This window comes from Notechis scutatus, chromosome 2, assembly GCF_049901735.1.
Source record: "Notechis scutatus isolate UNSWTSFEM ecotype Mainland chromosome 2, rNotScu1.2, whole genome shotgun sequence".
NCBI classification, from domain to species: Eukaryota; Metazoa; Chordata; class Lepidosauria; order Squamata; family Elapidae; genus Notechis; species Notechis scutatus.
In genome coordinates, this window is record NC_142010.1 from 159212703 (window position 1) to 159236470 (window position 23768).

At 42.5% G+C, this 23768-nt stretch overlaps 1 protein-coding gene and 1 pseudogene across 1 annotated transcript in view; one reads left to right on the forward strand and one right to left on the reverse strand.

Moving 5' to 3' along the window:
- Positions 1-5218: 5218 nt before the first annotated feature.
- LDLR (low density lipoprotein receptor) overlaps positions 5219-23768 on the reverse strand; it is a 28098-nt gene continuing 9548 nt past the window's right edge. Inside the window, exons 3-18 of the mRNA XM_087957085.1 lie at positions 23582-23704; positions 22681-23058; positions 21952-22074; positions 21323-21445; positions 16782-16901; positions 16091-16216; positions 15767-15938; positions 14572-14799; positions 13955-14073; positions 13065-13204; positions 11865-12006; positions 11543-11695; positions 11230-11427; positions 10746-10823; positions 10141-10298; positions 5219-8656 (exon numbers count right to left, since the gene is read on the reverse strand). Coding sequence (XP_087813211.1) covers positions 8621-8656; positions 10141-10298; positions 10746-10823; positions 11230-11427; positions 11543-11695; positions 11865-12006; positions 13065-13204; positions 13955-14073; positions 14572-14799; positions 15767-15938; positions 16091-16216; positions 16782-16901; positions 21323-21445; positions 21952-22074; positions 22681-23058; positions 23582-23704 — 2417 coding nt within the window. The 3' untranslated portion in view covers positions 5219-8620. The remainder of the gene's footprint in view (positions 8657-10140; positions 10299-10745; positions 10824-11229; positions 11428-11542; positions 11696-11864; positions 12007-13064; positions 13205-13954; positions 14074-14571; positions 14800-15766; positions 15939-16090; positions 16217-16781; positions 16902-21322; positions 21446-21951; positions 22075-22680; positions 23059-23581; positions 23705-23768) is intronic.
- On the forward strand, positions 18040-18831 carry LOC148132362 (uncharacterized; annotated as a pseudogene).

Consider the following 23768-nt stretch of genomic DNA (forward strand, 5'->3'; position numbering starts at 1 on the left):
TGGGCAAAATGTAAATTGGCCAGTAATAATCTTTTATATTTTGGCCAAATTTGCTATTATTTTAATTATTCACCTGCACATTTTTATAAAGCATGCCCACTCCCAGTCAAAGGATGTCAGGAAATGACAGAAAAAGGGAGGTCCTTCTGATTTTCCCTGAGAAGCAGGGGTGGGATTTAAATTTCTTATTATTTGGTTATATGGGGGTGGCCTAATTTGTGGATGTGGCTTGGTCATGTAATGGTGGGCGTGGCTTGGTGGTCATGGCCAACTTGATGTCACTCATATGAAGGGGCGCCTCGCCTGGCTTCGCCTCACCCCTCCCCTCCCAGCCAGTCCAGAATGTGCTTCTCTTTTACTGCTCTTTTCAAATCCCCTGATGCCTACACCTGCATTTAATTCAGGTAAACCCAAAAGACAATACCTCTTTCCTAAACTGTCAAAATTGAAAGTGCTCCAAAGGGAATTACTCAGGAGGGTGATATTAGCAATTCATAAACATAATTATCTTGCTCTCAGAAAAGAAGGGGACTTAACAAACTATTTAAGCAAAGCATGATTAACTGCATAGCAGCAAAAGGCAGATGAGTAGCTCATTGAGACCAACAGTGATATAAGCAAAAAATCAGTCTTGTTAGGAAAGGCTGACTAATAAAAATGTACCCGGATCTTCTCTTGTTATAAAATCATCCTGGACAGCTGTGGAGCTTACTCCCCTCCCCCTTTTGGGAAGATTTACAAACAACTTCCAGCCAGGTTTGCCCTGCAGCCTCACCCATCCCCACTGGCAGCTCTTGCCTGGGCAGCGGTTTGGCTTTACCTTGCCCAACCTTCCTCCTCCCGCAGCTGGTGGCAGAGGGGAAGGCCAGCCCCCTCAGCTCCAGCAATGCCCTGTGTGCTGAGTCCTGATCTGGGGCTCTCCATACCTGGGGGACGGGTGGTGGTGGCGGCATGCTCTAGTTGTTTTCATCAGCAAGAGGGGCTGCAGAGCCTCTCTCGCTGTTGGGAAGGTCTTGCTGAGCATCCCAGAACTTCCCGGCAGTGGGGAGTTTTCTTGGCCAGATCCAGCCACAGCAGCACCAGGGGGAGAAGGAGACCGTTCTCTCCTCCCCAGCCAGCCTGCACATAGTCCCATGGCTTCTTCCTGGCCAAGGGAAAGAGGAGACCATTCCCTCCTCCCCAGCCAGCCCAGACACGGCCATGTGGTGGTGGTGGGGGAGCTAGCTAGCTAGGTCACGGTGAAGCAAGCCAGGTAACCCTGGGGACGGGGGTGGGGAGACAGCGCAGTGGCCTAGGCTGGGCCTGGGAATCAACTCAACCGGGGCTTGCTTGTAAGCTCACTCACCCAGGGAGATCAGCTCCGCGGTGGAAGGCAGGCAGCAATGGTGGGCAAAGACAGGTTAGCAATGGTGGGCGAGATGAGGAATGACTGGTCAGGGTGAGTGGGCAGGCAGGAAGGGGTGGGGCCAGCCAATGGCTTGATGTACCGGTTCTTTGAACTGCATAAACTCATAACAGCTGGTTCTATAGAACCGGTCTGAACCGGTAGAATCCCACCCCTGCTGAGATTTTCTTTGGCATCAGTGGCATCTTAACTTACAATTCCTGATTGAGCCCTAGTGTTGTCTTTGTTGTGTCCAAGAAAGGGAATGTTAAAAACTAATGTTAAAAACTAGAAAATTAGCACCCACTCTTCTAGAAAAATGAAATATTCTAGGAAATATTAAAAAGGCAGAATATTATACCTCCCTGGATGACAAAAGGAGAAACATGCTCTTGGAAAGCAGGCCCCACTTTTGTTAATAGCCCCAGAAAGACAGCCACTCTATCTACAAGACAAAAGATGTTTAGCTCTAGGGTGATGGGATTAGCCCTCACATAGATCCAAGCCATTAAGCCATAATAGAAATTGCCCAAAGCCCCTTCATTACATCACCCAGCAAGATTCAACCAAGCTTGGGACTCAAGACAACCTACAAAATTACCCCTCCATGGCCCCATGGGAGTCTGACAAACAGGATAAATTTCTTGCCACAGGAACAGGAAGCAAGTTCAAAGCCCAACAGAGAGTATAAATCTTTTTCACCCATGTGCTCTTTTTTCCCAGGAACTCAATGTGGTCCTGTCCACCATTAAACCATCTTTCCATGCAGTCTCCATGTTTCCAGTGTCTTTCTTCCCACTTGGAACTGAACCTAGATTGACATTTCTTCCAACAAAACAAAACGCCAAAGAGGATACTTCATCCTTCCTGACCACTCTGGCCCTGGCAGTATTCTCACCATCACTCATTTCTACTGCCAGCTATTATTAAATAAGAAAGTATTTCATTTCTTCCTTAAAAAGCACAAAAATTATTTAAAGCTATCAGTTTGTTGCCCCTCCTAGGCAAGGGAGAGTAATGTTTATGCCAGGGAAATTCAGCATCGTTGAAACAAGGGCAATGAGGGTAGGACTGTGAACACGACTGCCTGCAACATTATCATACCAAGGAGAGTGGCCATTGGACATGCTCTCTAGGCCAGGTCAAAGCAGTCTAGCTGCTTTGGTAGTTCTCTTCCTTCTATCCAGGACATAGCATATAAGCACTGCTTGAGCAGGGTCGGCAGTATTGTCTGGGATGCTACTCATCCTCTCCATGACTGGTTTTGTTACCTTCTGAGAGGAGGCTTTGTGCTATCAGAAGCAGAACAACTAGATTTTGTAATAGCTTTATACTATATAGTATCAACTTTGTTAACTCTCAAGAAACTTTTCCCTGCTATGTATTCAAACTGGACTGTGATTTTGTGTGTGTATTGTTCTGACCCAGCTTCATGAGCCCCACTCAGCCTCACAAGGAGAAACTCCTTTTTATTTAGAAAAGCAGGAATAAGGGCATTCACTGACAAAGCTCAAGGTCACACATTGTAGCAGTCTTGAGTTCCCCTCCAGGGAGCCTCAATTAGCACTTCAATCTCAACAGGAAGAGTCCTGACCAACCTGGATAGTGGCAAGGAAATCCTGGCAAGGAATCCACCAGAGGGAACTCTTCTGAAGCATGAACTGTTGCCTCTGGCCACCGCACCTCCCACACCTGTCCTTATATCCCAGCCAGGGAGGGGCTTGTTAACATCTCCTCCTTTCCCTGGATAGCTGGCCCTGCATCAATGTTAAAAACTTTGGAGACAGTGCACAGCAGTAGCCATGCAGTTTCTTAGGTAAGAAAGCACTCTTCCACATGTACCAAGGAAACCATGAATATTTTCAGAAATTTAAAATTTGGTAAAATATATGCAGAAGTGGCAGAATGTCCACTTGCTTAGGGCAGTATTCCTCAGCAACTTTTAGGATGGATGAACTGCAGGCAAGCTTTCTAGAAAGGCTTCATGATATAGTTGTTACAGGGTTGGCTGGGATGATACTTTTTGTTTTCTCCAGGAAAATATCTCCCTATTCCAGGGAATGATTTGGACAGTTTTTGGAGAAGTGGAGGACCAGTGTTATGGAGGTGTCCAGCATTATTATAGTCCTTGGAGGTGAAAAGGGTTCTGGGGTCATGTACTCATTATTCACATTTTTAGATACTTCTGGGATAGAAAGAGTTGGTCCTTGTTTTTCTGCCTTGTTAGATTTATGGGCTCCAATAAGGTTGATGGGAGGGGAGGATCGGCTGCTGATAGACAGTGATGCTGATAGGCAGCAGATCCTCTCTTGATTAAAAACAGCTACTTCCCCCACTTGATTCAAGGGTATGGAGAGCTGAGCATAGGCAAGCTCAGAGAAGGGCTGCAAGGCTACTTGGGAGGTCGCCCCACCACTCCCAGAACACCTGGAGTGGTGACTTAAGGAAAGGCTGGGGGGATTTACTTTGTTTTGGCTTACACTTCCCCGGTTTTGACTCATGCAATTTGCCTTTCCTTGAAAGATGGTTTTTCGCCTTTTGCTTTATCTAGCCATGAGGACTGCCTTCTGCCTTGGACTTTGCCCTTATGTTATGGACTGCTGTTTGCCCTTTGCTTTGCCTTTAGAACTGCCTTTTTCTTTGTACCTTGTCTTTGCCTCAAGGACTGCCATTTGTCTTGTCCCTGAACTTTTACCTCATGGACTTGCTTAGTGGGGTGGACTGGACTTGGAATCCTGGACCTTGCCCTGCAAGTACATTCCTACGCTGTGGACTTTCTTTGTAATATAGGGGTTGTTGTTTGGGGGGGCGGTCTTCAAGGTAGCATGGAATGGAGCCTTACCTGTCATTGGAGGGCCGTTTGTTGGAACATTTGAGATCAATAAAGGACACTCTAAAGTAGGGCTGTCAAACTCCCAGCCCATGGACTGGATGAGTCACACATGGGCCACAACCATGTCTGGTTTAGCGAAGGGGGGAAAAGTCCCAATACATCACATGATGCTGTCATGATGATGTTTGACACCCCTGCTCTAGAGGCCTGCCTTGTCTTGACTACCTGGGTCATAACAACCCCTGAAATAGGCAAGAGGTTCTGGTTTGTTTGGTTTTTAGCTCATACATTCTGATGAAACAAGTATGACATGTGACAGGCAGGCCTTTGCCTGGAGTAAGTCAGAAGTGCGATGTTGTGTTCATTGCTGGCTGATACTACTTCATGGGTTCTTCATGGGTTTTTTTATGCTATCATTTTCATATACAACTCAAGGCAGCAAATATATTAATACTTCTTCCTCCTCTATTTCCCCCAACTCCCCCCCAGTGACGTGAACTCTGTTGGGCTAAGAGGAAGTGAGTGGCCCAGTCATCCAGCCAGTTTTTTAAACCTAAGGCAGGATTCAGTCTCCTGGTTTCTAGGCCAACACCTTAACCACTACACCAAGCTGGCTCTTGGGGAATAGAAACACCACCAAAACAAGACATTCATTCTTAAATTATGTCTTGTCTACCACTGTTCATTTATAGTTCTAAGCTTGACACTTGCCTTTCATTCTTTGGGAAAGTGCAAAGCTTTGGATTTTTCTTCATATTGGAAGATTTTGGTTTCTTGGAGGCCATCCAGAATGTCAGTGCAATCATTCTATCTAAACAATTGTTGGAGCCTTGGGACTCGGCAACATAAATCTTCTTGAATTCAGTTTCACAAAAACAGCATGTTATGTATTTGCACAAATCCAAAAGCATCAACTTTAAACGTATTGAGACAAAGTGACCAAGAGGACTCCTCCCCCAAGTCAACACTTATACTGAAATTCAAAAAGAAGCATGAAACCCTTTCAACATATTTAAATATTTATTAAATTCATTCAATATGTGGGAAAGTACCCCATAAATTTCAAGAGAGGCATGTTTAATATTTAAAAAAATAAAGCTCAATGAATCTGTAAAGGTACAATTTACTTGTCAGATGTTTACATATAAAACCAGTTTATCTATCCAATTAAAATAACTTAACCTGCATTTCCTTTGCCTCAATCAGGAAGGCATCAATGCATGCAAGCATGAAGGGAGAACCCTGCCATCCACTGCATTCCAAGTCATTCTTCAACCTTCCATCACACCAGAGGCAAGTGAACAAAGCAAAGGCTAGCAATTTTCTTCAGCATCCCACCCATTCCTAATTATCTCCACAAATTTTTCTGCTTTTGAAAAAAAGTTTCAACTCAAAAAACTCACTGAGATTTAACAAACACCCTGAAACCTAACTGATTTCCAGGGACCAGAACAAGTTTGTTAAGTGTGTGGCTCATGAGTTATAGGCTGAAAAGATTCTAGTTTCATAAAATGAAAACACAGTTTCACCCTAAGGTTCTATTCTTCAGCTCGGGCTAATCATATCATACAGATGCATGAGAATAATTAGAACAGAGTTCTAGATTGCTGTAAGGGAAAAAATGGCCTAATACTCCCCAAATCTACACTTTTGTCCACAGTAGCACATAACTGATGCTTGAGTAAAAATTTGCAAATTTTAGAACACAACAAAATAAAGAAAACCCAACTGAATATGCCTAGACTGTTTTGACGCTTCAGCCTCCAATTGGTGAGACTTTTCACAAGGATTGTCGTTTTAATGAACAATTACTTTGACAGAGGTTAAAATATTAAAGCTGCTGCTTTAGCACTCCAAGAGAAGAGTTTCTCACAGGAGGCACCCCTTCCATCAACCTTGTGATTTCTTTTACTTTAAAACAATTTATCAAGATGATCGATTTCAGAAAAAGCATCTATGATGATGTTTAATACCCTAAAAACATTCAAAGTTTATTTAAGGCCCCTAAATTATTACATTATATTTTCTGGCCTTTTTTTGAAGATGTAGAAACAGAACCTTATTATTGATCGTTAGAAATTTTGGTTGACCCTCACGATCATTCACATGCAATTCTAATAGTGATGCACAATTAAAAGTTTACAAATTCACAGTGCAACAGCAAAAGGCGCCAGAACCAAAACCAATGGATTCCCAACTGCCTCCAGCTGTAGTCAATTCTGCTAACCCAGAGCGACCTGGGCAACAGAGGACAATGACAAAAACATGCAGTGCCATAGTTATGAAAATGCTGTCAATCAGTTAAATCTAAGGGAGATATAATTCTTCTAAGTTTACTAGAATCATAAATCTTGCAGAAGACAGAATTAACTATTCATTTGGTATCAGTTTCTCGCTACGAGGTAGAGCACCAGTAGGAGAGCAAAAATACTCTGTGACTCAAACCAACAGTCTCAGGGAGGAGGTCCAAACCATGTAAAGTAGCAATAGATCTTGTGTTCTCTTTGAAAAGTACACTTCCACAAACGTGTATGTTGTATACTGTACTGTGTTCACCCTGTCAGGCTTACTTTAAATAGGAACACAACATTTACATCATACACATAAACGTAGATACACGAGAAGCAGTTTTTGTGGAAGGGAAAAGAATGAGAATGATATGGCAATGTGAGGTGGGACAGAAATAAAGGCCAATTAATAACTTCAATAATATAAACATATAAATAAATACGTCATGTTTTTGTGAACATATATACAAATAGACAAGGCAACTTTTGTGCAAAGGAAATCTATACGAACATAGACCACATACATTATTTACATACTCTATACTATGCGAAAGAGGTTGGGATCTTTCACAGCTTTAGGACAAAAGGTCTGAGGGCTCCCTCCTTGCATTTAGTGCTTTTCCTCTCAAAGGGAAGGGAATTAGAAGTGTCAGGCCAAGAACAAAAAACCCTCATTATTCTAGTCAATGATTGTTAGATTATTGAAGGGAGACAGGATGCACAATTTCTATTTCTGAGATGGAATGAGAAAGGTTATATTAATAAGCAGTTCTTTTATATTTATATCCTAATTCTACTTCTCTGTAAGTATCAATACCAGTATTTTAAAACTAGCAAGTGGTCAATATATTGTTTACCATTTCAGAAAATTCAGTTGCCAAACAGCAAATACGCTTAGTTTTAACCCACTTCAGAATGTGTGACAGAGACTGCCTTCAACTATAGAAAGTGACACATCTAGGATAGGTTCTTTCTACTCTACATGAAATTGATTCTGGGCTACAACTTAGTGGAAAAGGAATAATCCATTGTGCATCTCCCTTCCAGTATAAAAAACATTTCCTTTAGAAAGGGAAGGGATACAAGTATAAAAAGGTAACACTGAAGAAAAGAGAGATGCAGCATTAAGGCAACAGTACAGAAGTGACTTTAGACGGATTATGAAAAAAATGGCTTCCAATTCCTGTTTTTTGGCCAGCAGTCTATTGCCCTTTTTTTGTTTATCTGCACTAAAGGCACAAGAGGCCCAGCACCAAGCAAAAGCAACAACCCCATTTTCACAGTCAGCCCGTTTGTGTCATTGGTTTAGTTTTTTCCACCCTCTTACTTTCTGGACACAGGTGACCAGAGAGGCAAGGAAAACAATCAAGTGCAAATATTGTTATACAAGATTACAGGCTATGTAGATCACAAAATAAACCAACAAATAAAAGTGCATGGTAGGTTGGACAGGGAAAGCTGGAAGAAAACAGGCAACCCTGAACCAACAGGGAGATTCACAACAGATCCAATACCTTGAACTTTTTCCTTTGGAGGAAAGTCAATGTTTTTTGTTGACACATGGATGATGCGATCCGTTTTTAAAACTCCTCTGGTCTAGTTTGGGAAGAAAGGTGGCATCTAGAAGCTTGTGGATTAGGTGACTTTGGCTTCCTGTCTCAAATTAGATTTAGATTCTCAAACTTTCCAAGCTCGCTTCATGTGTAAAAAAATTGGGGCATAAAGATCTCTCCACAGGGAGACCTCACCACACCCAAACTTGCATCCAGAGAAGAACTTCTCTTTGTTGAATCCCTGTTTTCCACACTTAGGAATAGTCTTACCATGTCAGATTAAGGAGACCCAGGGCATATCAGAGATACCAGTGTCCTGTTAGCATTGGGCACAATAAAAACCCAACAATGCCATAAATTGCTCAATGTCCTGATAAACTGGAAGCTGACAAAGGCCCCGCCCTTCTTAAAAAAATAAAGGAGAGTGGGAACAATCCATCAAGTCACTCAGGGAGTAGTATTGGATGCCTGGGAGAGAACTGAAGCCAGACCATTTGTGTTCTTCTTCCCAGAAAATAAGCAGCAAACTCCTGAGAGAGGCACTTGAGGTGTAGAGGCAATTTCATGCTGCATCATCTTCTAGACTGACCATTTGTCTCTAAAAGAAAGATGTGGAATGAAGAAAACAACCATTGAGGTGCGTTAAGTGGAATGGGTTCAGAAAATCTTGATGTCAAATTTTTGCCAACCAAGTTTTATATGGCATTTTCTCTCCCACCTTTAATAGTAGAGGACAAACTAAGTTCTGCAACTTCACCCACTTTACTCAGCTTTCAGGAGATCTTAAGAACTGTTTCAACTTTGGAAAGCTATAGATTCATAAATATAGGACAATCATTGACAGTTCAAAAGAGATGTTAAGCACTTTGGAAAGAAAGCATTTTCTATTTTATAGAATACTGGACTATAGGAAAGGTATGAAACCAAGTTAGGGAACTGAACACCAGCTTCCAAGGGCTGGAACCGTCATGAAGTTACTTTTTTTAGCAAACCAAAACTTTAATGTACTGGTAAATGAATTACAGTAATGTAGTTAATTCATCATTTGGAGCAAACCAACAATTCCTTTGAATAAATTTCATCTGCCTTCAGTAAGGATGGTTCAGTAAGAATGGAACCAAAACTGTTTGCTTTACTCCCATATTTCTAAAAAGAGAAATGAATGGGTTATTGGCAGTGGAGGGTGTGCTATAAAAGACAATTGGTAAGCTCAGAATTTTTGAATTAATGTAACAGTTTGACACTGCAAAATTTTAGGCTGCACTTAAAATACTTTTTAAATGATCTTTTTTTTTAGTATCAAAGGGCTGACTTGTGCAACTCTAAAAAAAAAAAAAAGGTATCTATTTGATAGAACATTGGTACTTGTTTAACAGAATTCAGATTAAGAACGACTACATATTCCATTTATATTCTGTACATGCCATGGATTTGAAACATCTAAATTCTAGTTCAACTAATATGAACTTTTTGTTAAGAAACTTGCATAAACTGGAAGTTTAAGTATCTATCTCAGTTTCTACTCTCCAATTTAAGCAAAACATTATTGACGGCATTTTCTGTGCCCACAAGACTAAATCAAGCTGGGTTAGCAACAGTTTGACTTACAACCATTCATTCTGCAAGTGTTCAAAGTACTGAACAAAGGGACTTACATTCAGTCCCCAAAATTAGGCTACTGCAGTGCTCCTGTGATTGCAATTAGATTCTTTGCAACTTGTGACCAGTTGCCAAGCACCTCAATCTTCCATGTTGGTGTTTCCCAGAAAGTCAGTGGGGAAAAAGGCAGGGAAGATTGCAAGCTGCTGCCATCTGTAGAGGGCTGCCTTATCTAATGACCAGGGCATTCACTTAATGATGGCAACTGGGACATCTTAGATTGCAGACACTACGCAAAATGGTTTCACTTTACAACTGCATTGCATAGCAGAAACAATTCTGCCCCCAATTGCCATTATACATCAAGGACTACTTGCAAAGCAAGTGAAGGAAGCCATGTATCTTGGCATTAATTTGGAAATATAGCTCAATGTTGCCCCACCAACTGCCCTGTGGAAGCTTTTATCTTGAATGTTGGCTTACCGATGGGTATGTATATCCTTCCTGGCTCTGACAGATATGAATTTCATCCTCAGTTGTCTTCTGATAAACAGGGTTATCAAAATTGATACTGTTGATGTTCTTGAGACGCCAATTCTTCCAAATGAGGAAAATCCCAAAAGAGACTAAACTAATGAGTGCTGAAATGAAACCCACCCCCAAGAAGACACATCATTTTAAGCGAATCCATCACAATAGCTTAGAACTGGGTATCAAACTCAAGGCCTGGGGGGCCGGATCTGTTTTCGCTGGCAGAGGGCTGCAGAAGGCTGTTGCAGTCAAAAACAGAGTCTTGATGAATGACATTGAGCTGGTCATGCCCATCCCTGGCCCCCCAAGGTCAAACATAATCCTGATGTGGCCCTCAATAGAGTTTGATACCCCTGGCTTAGAACAAGGAACATACTAGTTATACATGTAAAAACTGCAGATCAAATCATAATTAGTAATTTCATTAATATGTCTTCTGAGCAAAATGCTTATTCTTTGTAATGGCCATTAATTAAAGATATTAACCACTGTGAGTTAGAACATCTTTCTCTCCTCCTGCCCACAAGCAGGGACTTCTTCTGAAATGGGAAACTTACCCAGAGGAAGAACAATAGCCAGTGCTGATGGACCCCTCCGTTCTGTCCCATCTGTTTCTGCAGCAATGCCATTTCGAACTACGGAGGGAAGAAACACAAGAGGCTAAAGTTAACTCCTCCAACATAGTATGTACTACATTTCTATGGAAAAGGAAGGGGACGATCACCTGTCCTCCATTTTGAAACCTCCTTCAGTTGCAGAACAGATTCATGCCAAGCTTTCTCCACTCGGGGTAGGTAACTTCTAACACTACATTTTCACTACAGAGATCTTATTCCAAGACTACAAAATCTTAACTAATGCATGGAAAATATTTTTAGCAAGATGGAACCAATGTTTTATTTTCGGGATAGATTTCTTGTATCTTTTCAATGGCTGCCAGTCAATTGTCAGGCAAATGGTAGTAAGTGATGATAACTGGTTTCGCACTGAAAGGTAAAGGGATTATATCCAGGATCCCTGGATGAAAGAGAAGCCTCTCACCTTGCTGGGACAGAGTGACCATCTCATGAGTGCTATGTTCTGGGATGCTGGTAACAACATTATTCAGCATATCTGCAGGCAGATGATCAGTTTTCTGAGTTGGAGTCCTACTTGTAGATAGTAGCCATGCTGTAGGTGAAATCTTAGGAGAGTGCACTGTTGCAGCAGCCACAGTTGGGGTATCAGGTGTAACAGGATCTGAATGGTAGAAGAAACTGCTATTCAATATTGCCATGCAAGGCAGCATTATACTTTTGCAGTTTCCTCCATGCTCCATAAAATGACCCTGGCTTTGTCCCCTCCGCCTCTGTACCTTGGGTGCAGTTTCTCATGTTGGTGTCCAGGTGCATGCCATCAGGGCAGACACAGGTGTACTTGGCGGAGAGGAGAGTGATTTGGGGACAGGGAAGGCAAAGGTACTGACAGCCTCCATTGGGGATGCCATTCTTCTCACACCAATTTGTACCTGAAAAAGAGACAAGCCCTTTTCTTTCAGATAAGATTTCACAAGCTATGGACAAGTTAAATGGTGATATTTATAAAAAACAAAGTTATCCGGTTTTAGGTAGTGACCCAAATAACTAACCAAGGTCAGCCCTTAAACTTAAACTAAGAAAAAAGAAGAGACATCTTACCTTTTGGTTGCTGCACAGAATGAAACAGTGCCAAATCCTCCGGTGAAAAGAGATTGTCTGCCACTTTCACAATATTGGAGCCAGTTCGGCGGTTGGCACTATAGATGGCTTCATTTAAGACATCTGTCCAGAACACTTTATCCTGGATAAGGGGTTAATTTGGACAATGAATTTTGTGGACCACTACCTGTAACTGTATTCCACTCTTCCAAAGTTATCCAGACACTACAGGTTCCCAAGACAAAAGCGGAATTCATTCAGTTAAGGAGGAGTAGGGGGGGATTAACAGGTCTAAAATTTGCTGATAAATTGGCTCCTTCTAACATGTAAATAAATTGCTTTAGGTTTTAAAACAAACTTTAAATGCAATAGAAAGTCGGTTTTAATCATGTTTATTTTGTTTATATCAAAAGTATACGCAAGAATAGGAGTTCTGTGGTCATAAAGATGCTGATGAATTGTCAAACATCCCTCTCTACTCTTCATGCTGATGGGAGTTACAATTAATTAATATCTGGAGAGGTAAACCTGGTCTAGATTTTTATCAAGAAATCCATGCTTTTGACAATTTGACAGCCTTCCTCAAGTGCATCCCAGATGCATAAAATTAGAATTTCCACTGCCAATTCTTCTATTCGTTCTTTATAATCTTATAATCTATTTATTGGCTTTTAGAAATGCTAGCAACTTTTTAAATATTCCTGCAACAGGATGGGTTATGTGTATTTAAATTGGTCTGGGGTTTACAATTATTATTTCTGTCCCCTCATCTCTACTGATCTGATGGTGGGGATGATGGTTCTTTGATTATAAACCAGGAAAAAGATGTTACAACTAAATTCCATCTAAGGGCAAGTATCTTATTCAAGCAACCAAGCATCGCTATTTGGTACAGGTAGTCCTTGACTTACAACAGTTCATTTAGTGACCGTTCAAAGTTACAACAGCACTGAAAAAAGTGACTTAAGACCATTTTTCACACTTACTTCTGATAAGCAAAGTCAATGGTGAAGCCGGATTCACTTAACAACCATGTTACTAGCTGCAGTGATTCACTTAACAATTATGACAAGAAAAGTTGTAAAACTCACTTAACAAATGTTTCACTTAGCAACATAAATTTTGGGCTCAATTGTGGTCATAACTCGAGGACTACCTGTATTGTCAAAAATTCAGAACTATGTTAGCGACCTACAATACCTCAAAGACTGCAATGCCAAAAGGGTGAGCCAACATCTCTTCATCCACAAGGACAGTCCTTCTGTTTCCCCCATTCACATCAATACTGGAGACCGAGTGATATTTGGAGTCTACCCAATAAAGGCGATGGGTAATCAGATCTAATACAGAAGAAAGATGTTAACATGATACGCAGCAACATTCTACACATTTTGTTCCAACACAAAGAAAAAAACCCTCCATCAAGCCATAGCAGTCTAGGATAGAAAATGGGTCACATGAGGCAATTTTTTGGGGGAACCAACATTTCCAAGTCAGACTGCTGAATTGCTCATTTATTTAAAGGTCAGTTTCTGACCTTTGTCTCCCTTAAGGTCTCCTAAACTGCTTTTGATATCAGAAACACTTTGACCCAAACAACCCAAACAACTCATATTTTCATTTTCATACTACTACCGAGAAATCTGCCCTCAAAGCAAATTCACAAAGAAAAACTTGACTCCCTTCATATGGTTTGGATTCCTTTAAATCTAAACTCAAGGAGTACTGGAATTATGTTCTAAAATAGAAAAAGGGCACCATGTCATATTTGTTCTTCAGGCAAATACTGGACAACAAGTATGAATCCATTAGAAAAAGCAGATTCTCTGGGTTAGGATTCACTATCCAGCCATGTCCTGAGCTGCCTTGCTTGCCTCCAACCCAAGACTGTCCAACATTAGTAATGGGGGAAGAGTTTACAAAACTGTATTATGCTTCTCTAATGAGGCAAATGATTGCTAGGGAAGGGAACAAATAGCAGTAGCCAAGCAACATAAAACTCAGAAAGAAAAGTCTATCTCTTTAGATATAAATGAACAGAACCATATTGTCTTCTGAAGTGGTATTGTTCTCAGCTATGCAGGACATACCTAATGTTATTCCATTAGGCCACTGAATGCCTTCTTTCACCAAGGGGAAGCTGTCCACTCCATTCAGACCACTTTTGGCAATTTTAGCAGACATTCCCCAGTCAGTCCAGTACATGAACCTACCAAGGAAGAGGAGAAAGGGACAATTAAAGCTAGAAGTCCATTTAAATCAATTCATCCACAGTTGCAAAACTCATCACCATCCTGAATCTGTATCCCAATACCATTTTTCCTTAGTCTACCCAAGTCTGTTTCTCCCAATAGCCTTTCCTGCTCCCACAATTCTAACATTTGTGATATTTCATCACAAGAAGAAATAATAGCCAGCTTGTGCTGTCCTAAAATTTCAGATCTAAGATGTAACAAACAGTCTTTATAGAGACTGCTGAATTGGTCTACCTTGGTTGCCCAGGTTTAAGTAGGACTTTTCCCAGAATCTAGTGAAGATGCCAGGGGCTTAGTCTAGGATCTTCTTCATGCAAGTATGTCCTTTTTTCTATTAAGCCACAGGGCCTTCTCCTTAATCATTCTGAAGCCATTTCTACAGTATGTTCCCACAGAAAAGGACTTGGTCACTCTCATTTTTCCAACAATAAATATTCCAAGAAGACTCATACCCATGGACTGGATCCACCACAATGGCACGTGGTTTGGCACCAATCTCCTTGATCAGAGTCTTCCTCTTCAACCCTTCACTGTTGGCCACAGAGATGGTGCCTAGGCCAGAGTCAGTCCAGTAAATATTGTGATGCACCCAGTCAACAGCGAGGCCATCTGGAACCTTGATGCCACTGCTAATCACAGTGGTATGGTGGGAATGGTCACCAGCCTTATCAATTGGGGTACTGTATGGAAGACAAACAGAGAAGCCTCATTGAAATAAAAGCTGCACAATGGCAGCATTTGCTGGGTGCAGGATTAGTGGGCAAATTGCATCTATTTTTCATATACTTCCCATCAATAATTCTGAAACAATTAATTAATGAACCTTGCTAACCAGTAGAGAAAGTTTTACTCAGCTTTAGAATATGGATTCTTCTCTGTGACATCAAAGTTAAGGAGAAGGTATTTTAGGACAAGTTAACTCTTGCTGCATGTACTTTTTAACACAGACTGGATCCGTGAGAATGTGATTTGGGACAATAACAATGGATCCTATCATCATTGTCTCCCTTGTTCATGTAAGAATATCAAGGCCTTTCAAAGTTTGGTTAAGGGCCTGAAAGGCTGCACCTTGGGTGAGAACCAGGGTTGGGCATTGCTTGTGTCTCTTCTGTCTCTAACAAGAATAGGATGGATGGAAATGGGATTACTGAGGTGGCTGAGGAACTCTAAAAATTTGCCAAGTCATCTGGGATGTTTGGGATTTGCCACTAGATGGTTGGCTTTGGCACCATCTATAGTCCCGAGGAGGAGCTATTGTCATCCACAAAACTTTGCTGGCATCAAGAGGCACTACTCAGCAGACAACAGACGGAAAACCTTATTTGTGCAACTGAGTCTGCAGACGCAATAGGGCTTGCTGGAGGTGTATTGTTTCTTCCTGCTCTGCAGCAGCATTAGAGGTGGGAGATTCATTCATCCTAATTATTGAGGTGACAGTAGAGTTCCCTAAACTATTGGGAGATCTCAACCTGCCTTCACTGCACCCAGGGAAGTGTTAATTTTCCAAGACATCAACTCACAAATCTGTTTACAGAACCTTTTTGGATGCTGGTGAATTATTTCCTTTTCCCAGGACAATTTTGCTTCTTTGCTATATTGGTTCACTCAACAATCACAAAAGCAGCACACATGCTTTAGCTAACTCACCTGAATATTTTCTTGTGAAAGTTGTCAGACCAATAGATTTTATTGTTGCTGATTTCCATATCTAAGGCCACTGCTTCTTTAAGATGAGGGATCAGATTTATGTACTCGCTGCGGTCTAATGTCATTTTCCTGACCTCATGGCGATTGGTAAAAAAGAGGTAAGCAATGGTGCCTGTAAAGGAAGAACAGAGACACTAGGACTCCAGGGCCATTAATCCCCCCACCCTCTCTTACATATACAGTACATACAAAACACACAAAACAGTCAAAAAAATTTCCAAAAGCTTTCACCAGTACTTTACACAGACAGAATCCTAGACTTACCAATTGCTTTGCAAGCCTTAGTAGATGGATCAATCTGATATCCTTCTTTACATTCACATTTATAGCTTCCTTTCAGGTTCACACAGACTTGACTACAGGCATCAGGGTTGAGACACTCATCAATATCTACAAAGTCAAGATGATGTTGCTAAGCATTCAAAAGAATAGCTCATTTCTCTGGTCAATTTTTTGTTGAAAGACTTTATGTGCTTGGTGATAGCAAGGGTGTTCCTCATGGTATCCAGCAAAAGAGGAAGGCCAAGGATTCCTATCCATGTTTATTTGTACAGTTCTGGGGAACGGAAGGATTTCTATTCCTTGCAGAAAATATATACATATATAAAGAAATATAAATCCTTCAACTCCCCACCATCCAGTCAGAGCTGAAGAAGCTTCTTGGATGAGAACTGAAACGTCTTTAAAGATAAACGAGAAAGTTCAGTTGCCTCTTGAAAAAGCACCTTTGGGACAACCATGACCTGGATAACTGAGAATCTCCATAGACTCTTCATCAGATATGAATTTTCATCTCTAAATAAGTTAAATTTAAATCTTTGTTTATCCTCATTGTTATCAATGCTTACTGGAGACGAGGATTACATTAACAACACATCCAGAGGATAAAAAGTTGGGAAAACTAGCATTAAATCAAAAGCTTCTTATAGAAAATTAAATGTCAAGATGTTCTTACCTTCACATTTTCTTTGATCAATCAGCTGGAAGCCTTCAGGGCATAAACATTCATATCCAATTTTGAGGTCATTGCATATATGGGAACAACCTCCCTTGTTAGCCAAACATTCATTCGTTCCTGGAAAGACAGCAGAAGAATATATTGTAGAGCTGATCTCAGAGAAACAATCTTGAAGTTCTTTTAATCTTTTCAAATATCTGCAAACCTTTATTGTTTTGCAAAATGATTTACCTTTGGATACATTTACAAAGAGATTTCCTAAGCAATTTGAAATTTTAAAATTCTTTTTAATTAATATAATTTTATTAGCAATGTTTTAAAAGAAAACAAAACTAATACAATAATATAAAGTAATAAAATGAAAAAATAGGGGAGAAATGAAAAGAAAGCTAAATGGGCAACAGAGAACCCAAGAGTCAGCAGCTGCAGATCTGAATTGATGGTGTGGGTCATCTGATGGAGGCAGAGCTGACAGAAGAGACAAGCTTCTCTGGCCTTTGTTGACAGCTGGGCCTACTCATGGTTAATAACACTGTGGAGAGTGGCAGGCTGCCGTTGGGGTTTCCTGAGGTTAACTGACAAGTGGGAGCTTGGAACTGTTAACTTCATGAGACATTGTAGGACTACAAAGCTACTAAATTTCCAATGCAGCATGGCAAGCCTTTCTGGCTATTTTTTTCTAGCTACCATTTACAGTTTTACTTCTGCATTCTTGGGGGTGTTTTGTGATCGGGCCTGGGAGGGTTGCTTGGGGGTAAAAGTTGAATGAGACTATGTTGGTCCCTTTCCCCCAGGTGAGAGCTGGAGGGAGGGGGGGAGATTGGCTTCCTTCTTGGTGGGTGAGAGCAACTGGGCAGGGTGCTGTTTATGCATCAAGTGGATGTATTCTGATTATATTAGGAGATAAGAGGAGCTGTATGTGACCCCTCTGCAGCAAAAAGGGGTGATGGGAGTTTGAGAGCGCTGAGAGCAAATGCTATGTGCCTGTAAAGCTCACCTTGCCCCCAACAATCTGTCAGTGGAAGTAATTTTTTCTTTTTTTCCCTTTTTAAAGAAGAATGTTGGGGATGGGGGATGGAATGATTCTCAGGGAAGGCAGAGGAGGGCGTCCTATTTCAGTGGTGTCGAGTAACAGGAGATATGGGAGACAAGGGAGAGGGCAGACATGGGGAACACGACCTCGGTGTTTAATACCAATCTCATGTTCTTCCCCTTTGCACTCACCTCATTTTCCTGATCTGTAGTGGTTGCCCTGGTCTTAAGAATGCTGCTTTTAAATGTGAGATCAGCTTGCAACAAGGCTAGCCTTATTGCTGATTTGATGCTCGAAGAGAAGGCTGATCTGGCTTGTTTAACTGAAACTTGGCTGAGCCCAGAGAGAGGCATTCCTCTTGCAGAAATGTGCCCAGTGGGTTATCGAGCATGGCACCAGTCTAGACTTCAGGGCCGGGGAGGAGGTGTGGCTGTTGTTATCAGAGAATCTCTAGCAGCCTCCAGAGGCACTGTCCAACAAGTCCCCGGCTGTGAGACCCTTTTTCTTAGATTGGGCTCAAGGGTGGGATTGCTGCTGCTATACCAGCCTCCCTGCTGTGTGGCAGCTTCCCTACCTGGGCTCCTGGACCTCACCGCAGGACTGGCAGTGGAATTCCCCAGGCTTATAGTTCTGGGGGATTTCAACCTGCCTTCTCTGGGGTCGGGGTTGGAGGTAGCCCGAGATTTTATAGAAACCATGACTTCCATGGGCCTGTCCAAGATTATCCAGAGCCCGACTAGTAATAGTGGTCACACTTCCGATTTGGTGTTCTTGTAAGAGCAGTGTCTATGTGACCTGGAATTGGTAGACCTCTCCTTGGTCCCCTTGTCATGGTCAGATCACAGTCTGGTGGCAATGAGTTTCTCAAAAGCTGCATCCCCCCGCAGGGAGGCAGGACCTATTAGATTGGTCCACCCCCATCGACTAATGGACCCAGATAGGTTCCAGAAGGAGCTGGGGATTATAACTGCAGATCTATTATGCAGTCCAGCCGAGCTCTTAGTCACTGTTTAGAATAGGAAGGTGACTGAGGCTCTGGTATACAGAGGAACTGAGAGGGATGAAACACACGAGGAGACATCTAGAGCTCCGCTGGCGGAAGACAGGAGATGAACTCGATCGAACACAGGTAAGAGCTGCTACTAAGGCCTACCTTGTGGCAATTGGTGAGGTGAAGTGTAAATACTTCTCCACACTAATTGCATCTGCAGATAATCGCCCAGCAACCCTCTTTAAGGTGAGCCGTCTCCTCTTAGGGAAGGAGGAGATTGAGGTCCACCTGAAGGGGCGCGCTGAGGAATTTGCATATTTTCTGGAAGACAAAATCGCTTGACTTTGTTCCCAGTTAGATGCTGGCGTGCTTGCTGATCCGGTGGAAGCTTCTGAGGCAGTTCTTGCCCTGTTATCTGGGAACGATTTGACCCTGTTGCTCCTGAGGAAGTGGACAGGATCCTAGGGAGTATGCGCACGAGCATTTGTATTTTAGACCCATGTCCCTCCTGGCTTGTGAAAGCTTCCCAGGAGGTGACAAGCCGGTGGACTCTGGCGGTGATTAATGCTTCTCTACAGGAGGGGATGGTGCCCCAGCACTTTAAGGAGGCTGTGGTCCGCCCTCTTAAGAAGCCATCACTGGACTCCACCAGGTTGGATAATTTCCGACCTGTCTCCAATCTTCCCTTTTGGGGAAAGGTTGTTGAGAAGGTGGTTGCGCAGTAGCTCCAGAGGTTTCTGGATGAAACGGATTATCTCGACCCCTACCAGTCAGGATTCAGGCCTGGATTTGGGACAGAAATAGCATTGGTTGCATTTTTGGATGATCTCTGGCGGGAGCGGGATGGGGGGTAGTGCTTCCATCCTTGCTCTACTTGACGTCTCGGCGGCTTTTGATACCATTGACCATGGGATTCTCCTGGGACGACTTCAGGGGATGGGAGTGGGAGGACTTGTGCTGTCTTGGTTCACTTCCTTCCTCTGTGGCCGCTCTCAGTCAGTGTTGATAGGAGGGGAGAGATCCAACCCTCACCTACTGCTTTACGGGGTTCTGCAGGGCTCGGTACTCTCTCCGCTCCTGTTCAACATTTATATGAAACCGCTCGGTGAGATCATCAGTCACCATGGACTGAGGTATCACCAATATACTGATGATACTCAGCTGTATGTCTCGGCCCGTGGTGAGTTATGTGTTGTTGTGTCCTCCCTCTTGCAATGCCTGGAGGCTGTTAGGGACTGGATGGGGAGTAACGGGTTGAAACTAAATCCTTGCAAGACCGAGTGGCTCTGGGTCTGGGGTTCGTTGGTTCAGAGAGAATTACCACCTTTAGTCTTGGATGGGGTGGCCCTACCCCAAACAGACCCTGTGCATTATCTGGGGGTTCTCCTGGACTCACGACTCCTGTTTGAAGAGCAGGTGGCGGTCGTGGCCCGGAGGGCCTTTGTGGAACTGCGGGTTGTGCACCAGTTACACCCTTTTCTGGATCAGAGGTCCCTACTCAGTCACTCAAGCCCTGGTCACTTCCTGTCTTGATTATTGCAATGCGCTCTACATGGGGCTACCCTTGAAGAGCATCCGGAAGCTCCAGTTGGTGCAAAATGCAGCGGCCCGCATGGTTTTGTGCAGACCCTGGTGTGCACATGTATCACCTCTCCTGCAGGAGCTGCATTGACTGCCAGTTTGGTACCAGGTGCAATTCAAGGTGTTGGTTGTCACCTTTAAAGCCCTTCATGGCTTGGGTCCAGGTTATCTGAGGAAACATCTCTTGCCAGTGACATCTATACGACCCATTAGAGCGAGGAGGCAGGGAATGCTGCGGGTCCCACCCGAGGGAGATAAACCTGGTGGGACCTAGAAGGGCCTTCTCTGTGGTGGCTCCATCTCTCTGGAACATCATTCCCCCAGAGATTAGAATGGCCCTCTAGTTAATACTATTCCGAAAGAAACCGAAGACCTGGTTTTGCCAGCGGGCCTGGGGAACCCAGAGGGAGGGAACCCATCAAATGGCTAGTGTGACCCACTGACGTCGGGGGGTGTGTGTGTGAGAGTTGGCTCCCGCCCCCCAAATTTTGTTCTACTGTACTTTACTAATTCATTTGATTCTTTTTGTTAGTTCTTATTGTTTTTATTTTTATTTTAAATATGATTTTACATTGTGTAAACCGCCTTGAGTTGCCAAGGTTAATTCTGGTTCAGGAACCTGGAATTCTAATCTGAAGCAGAACAAGGCAGGCTTAGCAAACTAAAACAAAAGGATGGTCCCTTCTGGTCCTGCTCCACAATACCCATGCAGAGATTATTTATTTATTTATTTGCAACAATAGGAAAATACTGGTTTGACAATGCCTTCTTCCTGGATGCTTTTTCGACTTCCCGGTCTAATTTACAGAACTAGTATTTCTGGGGATTTGCTATCCAAGTACCAGCTCTGACTTTGCTTAATGTAATAGAGGGAGAATTCAGTCAAGGTCAGTTTAGCAGCCGCAGCATATTCAGGGAATATTAAATACTTACGGCACTCTTTAAGAGGTTCGTCTGACCAGTCCCTGCAGTCTTTCAATCCATTGCAGACCTTGTCCATGCTGATACATTCTCCAGAACTGCACTTAAATACATTTGATCCCTTGCAAGTTGTCACTGTTGCAAAAGTAAAAAGTATTGTTTAATCTCACTTTGCAGCTTCCATTTGGCTTTTCTAGGAGAGCTGTTCAGAAAGTGAAGATAAGCAGAAGAGCAGCAACAAAAGAGAGCAGAGGCATTTAACATTTTAATAAACACTATTCTTTGTCTTTTTTTAAAAAAAAAAACCTAAACTATACTTCATCCACAAGACATCTCAAGGCAATGTAAAGCATTAAACTCAGTTCCATTTTCGTCAAATAACAAGCTAATCCAGGCAAACATTTAAGAATGAATAAACCCATTATCAGTCTTCTCCTCACTGCCCATCCCAATGTAACCCCACACAACCATCTCTTCTCTTGTTTGCCTGCTTTTCTGAATGACCTGCAGAGGAGCTTTCTCCGAGGACCTCAGGACTGTAGACAGAACATGGCCTGGGCTCTTCCACCCTGAACAATTGTCTTTCCCATCCCCATCCCTGGCTCTCCAGACTCCTACATAAAGCTATCGGCAGGGCTCACCATTGACACAGCCGACCTCATCACTCAGGTCTCTGCAGTCAGGTTCTTTGTTGCACTGCAAACTCCCATGGATGCACATCCCATCATTGCACTGAAATTCATCAGGGCGGCAGGTTGCTTTAACTGGGCAAAAGCAAGAAGATCTTTAGAGACAGAAACACCACTACGCCAACCCAGTATTTAGCTCTGCCTGACACACAGTACATTAGTACAGTTCATTTTACCTCATGGAACCAAGCTACTCAAGAGTGTCAATTTGCATCTCCAACTACCAGAACCGGGTCGCTTGGGTCTGGATTTGAGAATGCATGCAGCATCTTGTTCTACTCAGGGTATCTGGCAATTTTTTTAAAATTTAAAAATAACTTCTAATTCCTATTTCTTTCTTCTGAAGTATTGTTGAAGCCTCTCAAGGCAGTTTGTTCCAGCTCCCTTTAAAACATGCAACTTAAAATAATAGACCTTTTTACCCTCTTCTTTAGCCACAAAAGTTTCAAGCCAAACTTCTCTTTCTGTGAAGGATCGTGTATTGCAGGGGTGTCCAACCTTGGCAACTTTAAGCCTGGAGGACTTCAACTCCCAGAATTCCCCAGCCAGCTTTGCTGGCTGGGGAATTCTGGGAGTTGAAGTCCTCCAGGCTTAAAGTTGCCAAGGTTGGACACCCCTGGTGTATTGTAACCTCCCCTAGTTTTTGCAGAGAGTCCACAGAAGTGCTCAGTTTATGCTTACCACAGTTTGCCTCATCTGATTTGTCCTTACAGTCAAAGCTTCCATCACACTGCCAGCGCTGGTGGATGCACTCGCCACTCCCACAGTGGAACTCCAATGGAGAGCACGGATTGGTTTTGCTGGCTCTCTGCTGGATCCCACAGACCTCGGGTGATTCATCAGATTCATCTTTACAGTCTGCTTCATTGTCGCAGGCCCAGAGCTTGGGGATGCACTCTGAGCTATTGCAATGAAACATTTCAGGATTGCAAGTTGGCGCACGACAATCTAATTCATCACTGCTATCGCCACAGTCATCATCTTCATCACAGAGAAAATCAAAAGTAATACAATTCCCATTTTGGCATTGGAATTGATTATCTGTACAACGTTTAGGAGCTAAAAAGGCAGAAGACAAGATTATCAGTCACAATCTACATCTACAATGGGATGCAAACATTACAAATGGGTTATTAATTTCTCTTTAACAGGACACCATCCATATATGTTTTATGCTAAACAACTGAGAGGCCTTTTTCTTGAAGTGCACACCATTTTTCACGGATTCAAAACTGTCTTCCTGTTTTTCTTTTACCTGTCCAAGATAGACTGCAGCAGATGATTGCAAAAACCTTGAAGTCTCCACTAATAAATATGGCAGATGGCAATAAGTAACCTTTTAGCTTCTATGCTCTAAAATGCAAGGTTGATGGAATTTGAAAATCAAAGTCTACAAGACACAATAGGACACATTCTTTCTTATCTTTAAAAGTAATAGAATTCCTAATCTCTATTCCTGTTGCTTTTACTATAATTAACATAGCATCCTTCATTAAATGTGACAGTAGCGTGGCACCATTTGCTTTTATGATGCCATTATGACACAATCCCTCCATCACTAAGTCATGCAGCTCTGACTTACGGCAGTTGTCTTCATCTGAGCCATTGTCACAATCCACTTCCAAGTCACACCGCCAGGACATATCAATACAACGATTGATGCGACCGCCACAGCTGAACTGGGCTGAACTGCAAGTCACAGATTCTGAAAAGATACATACAAACCCTGATTGTATTACACTGTATCCCATAGTCTTATGGTACTAATT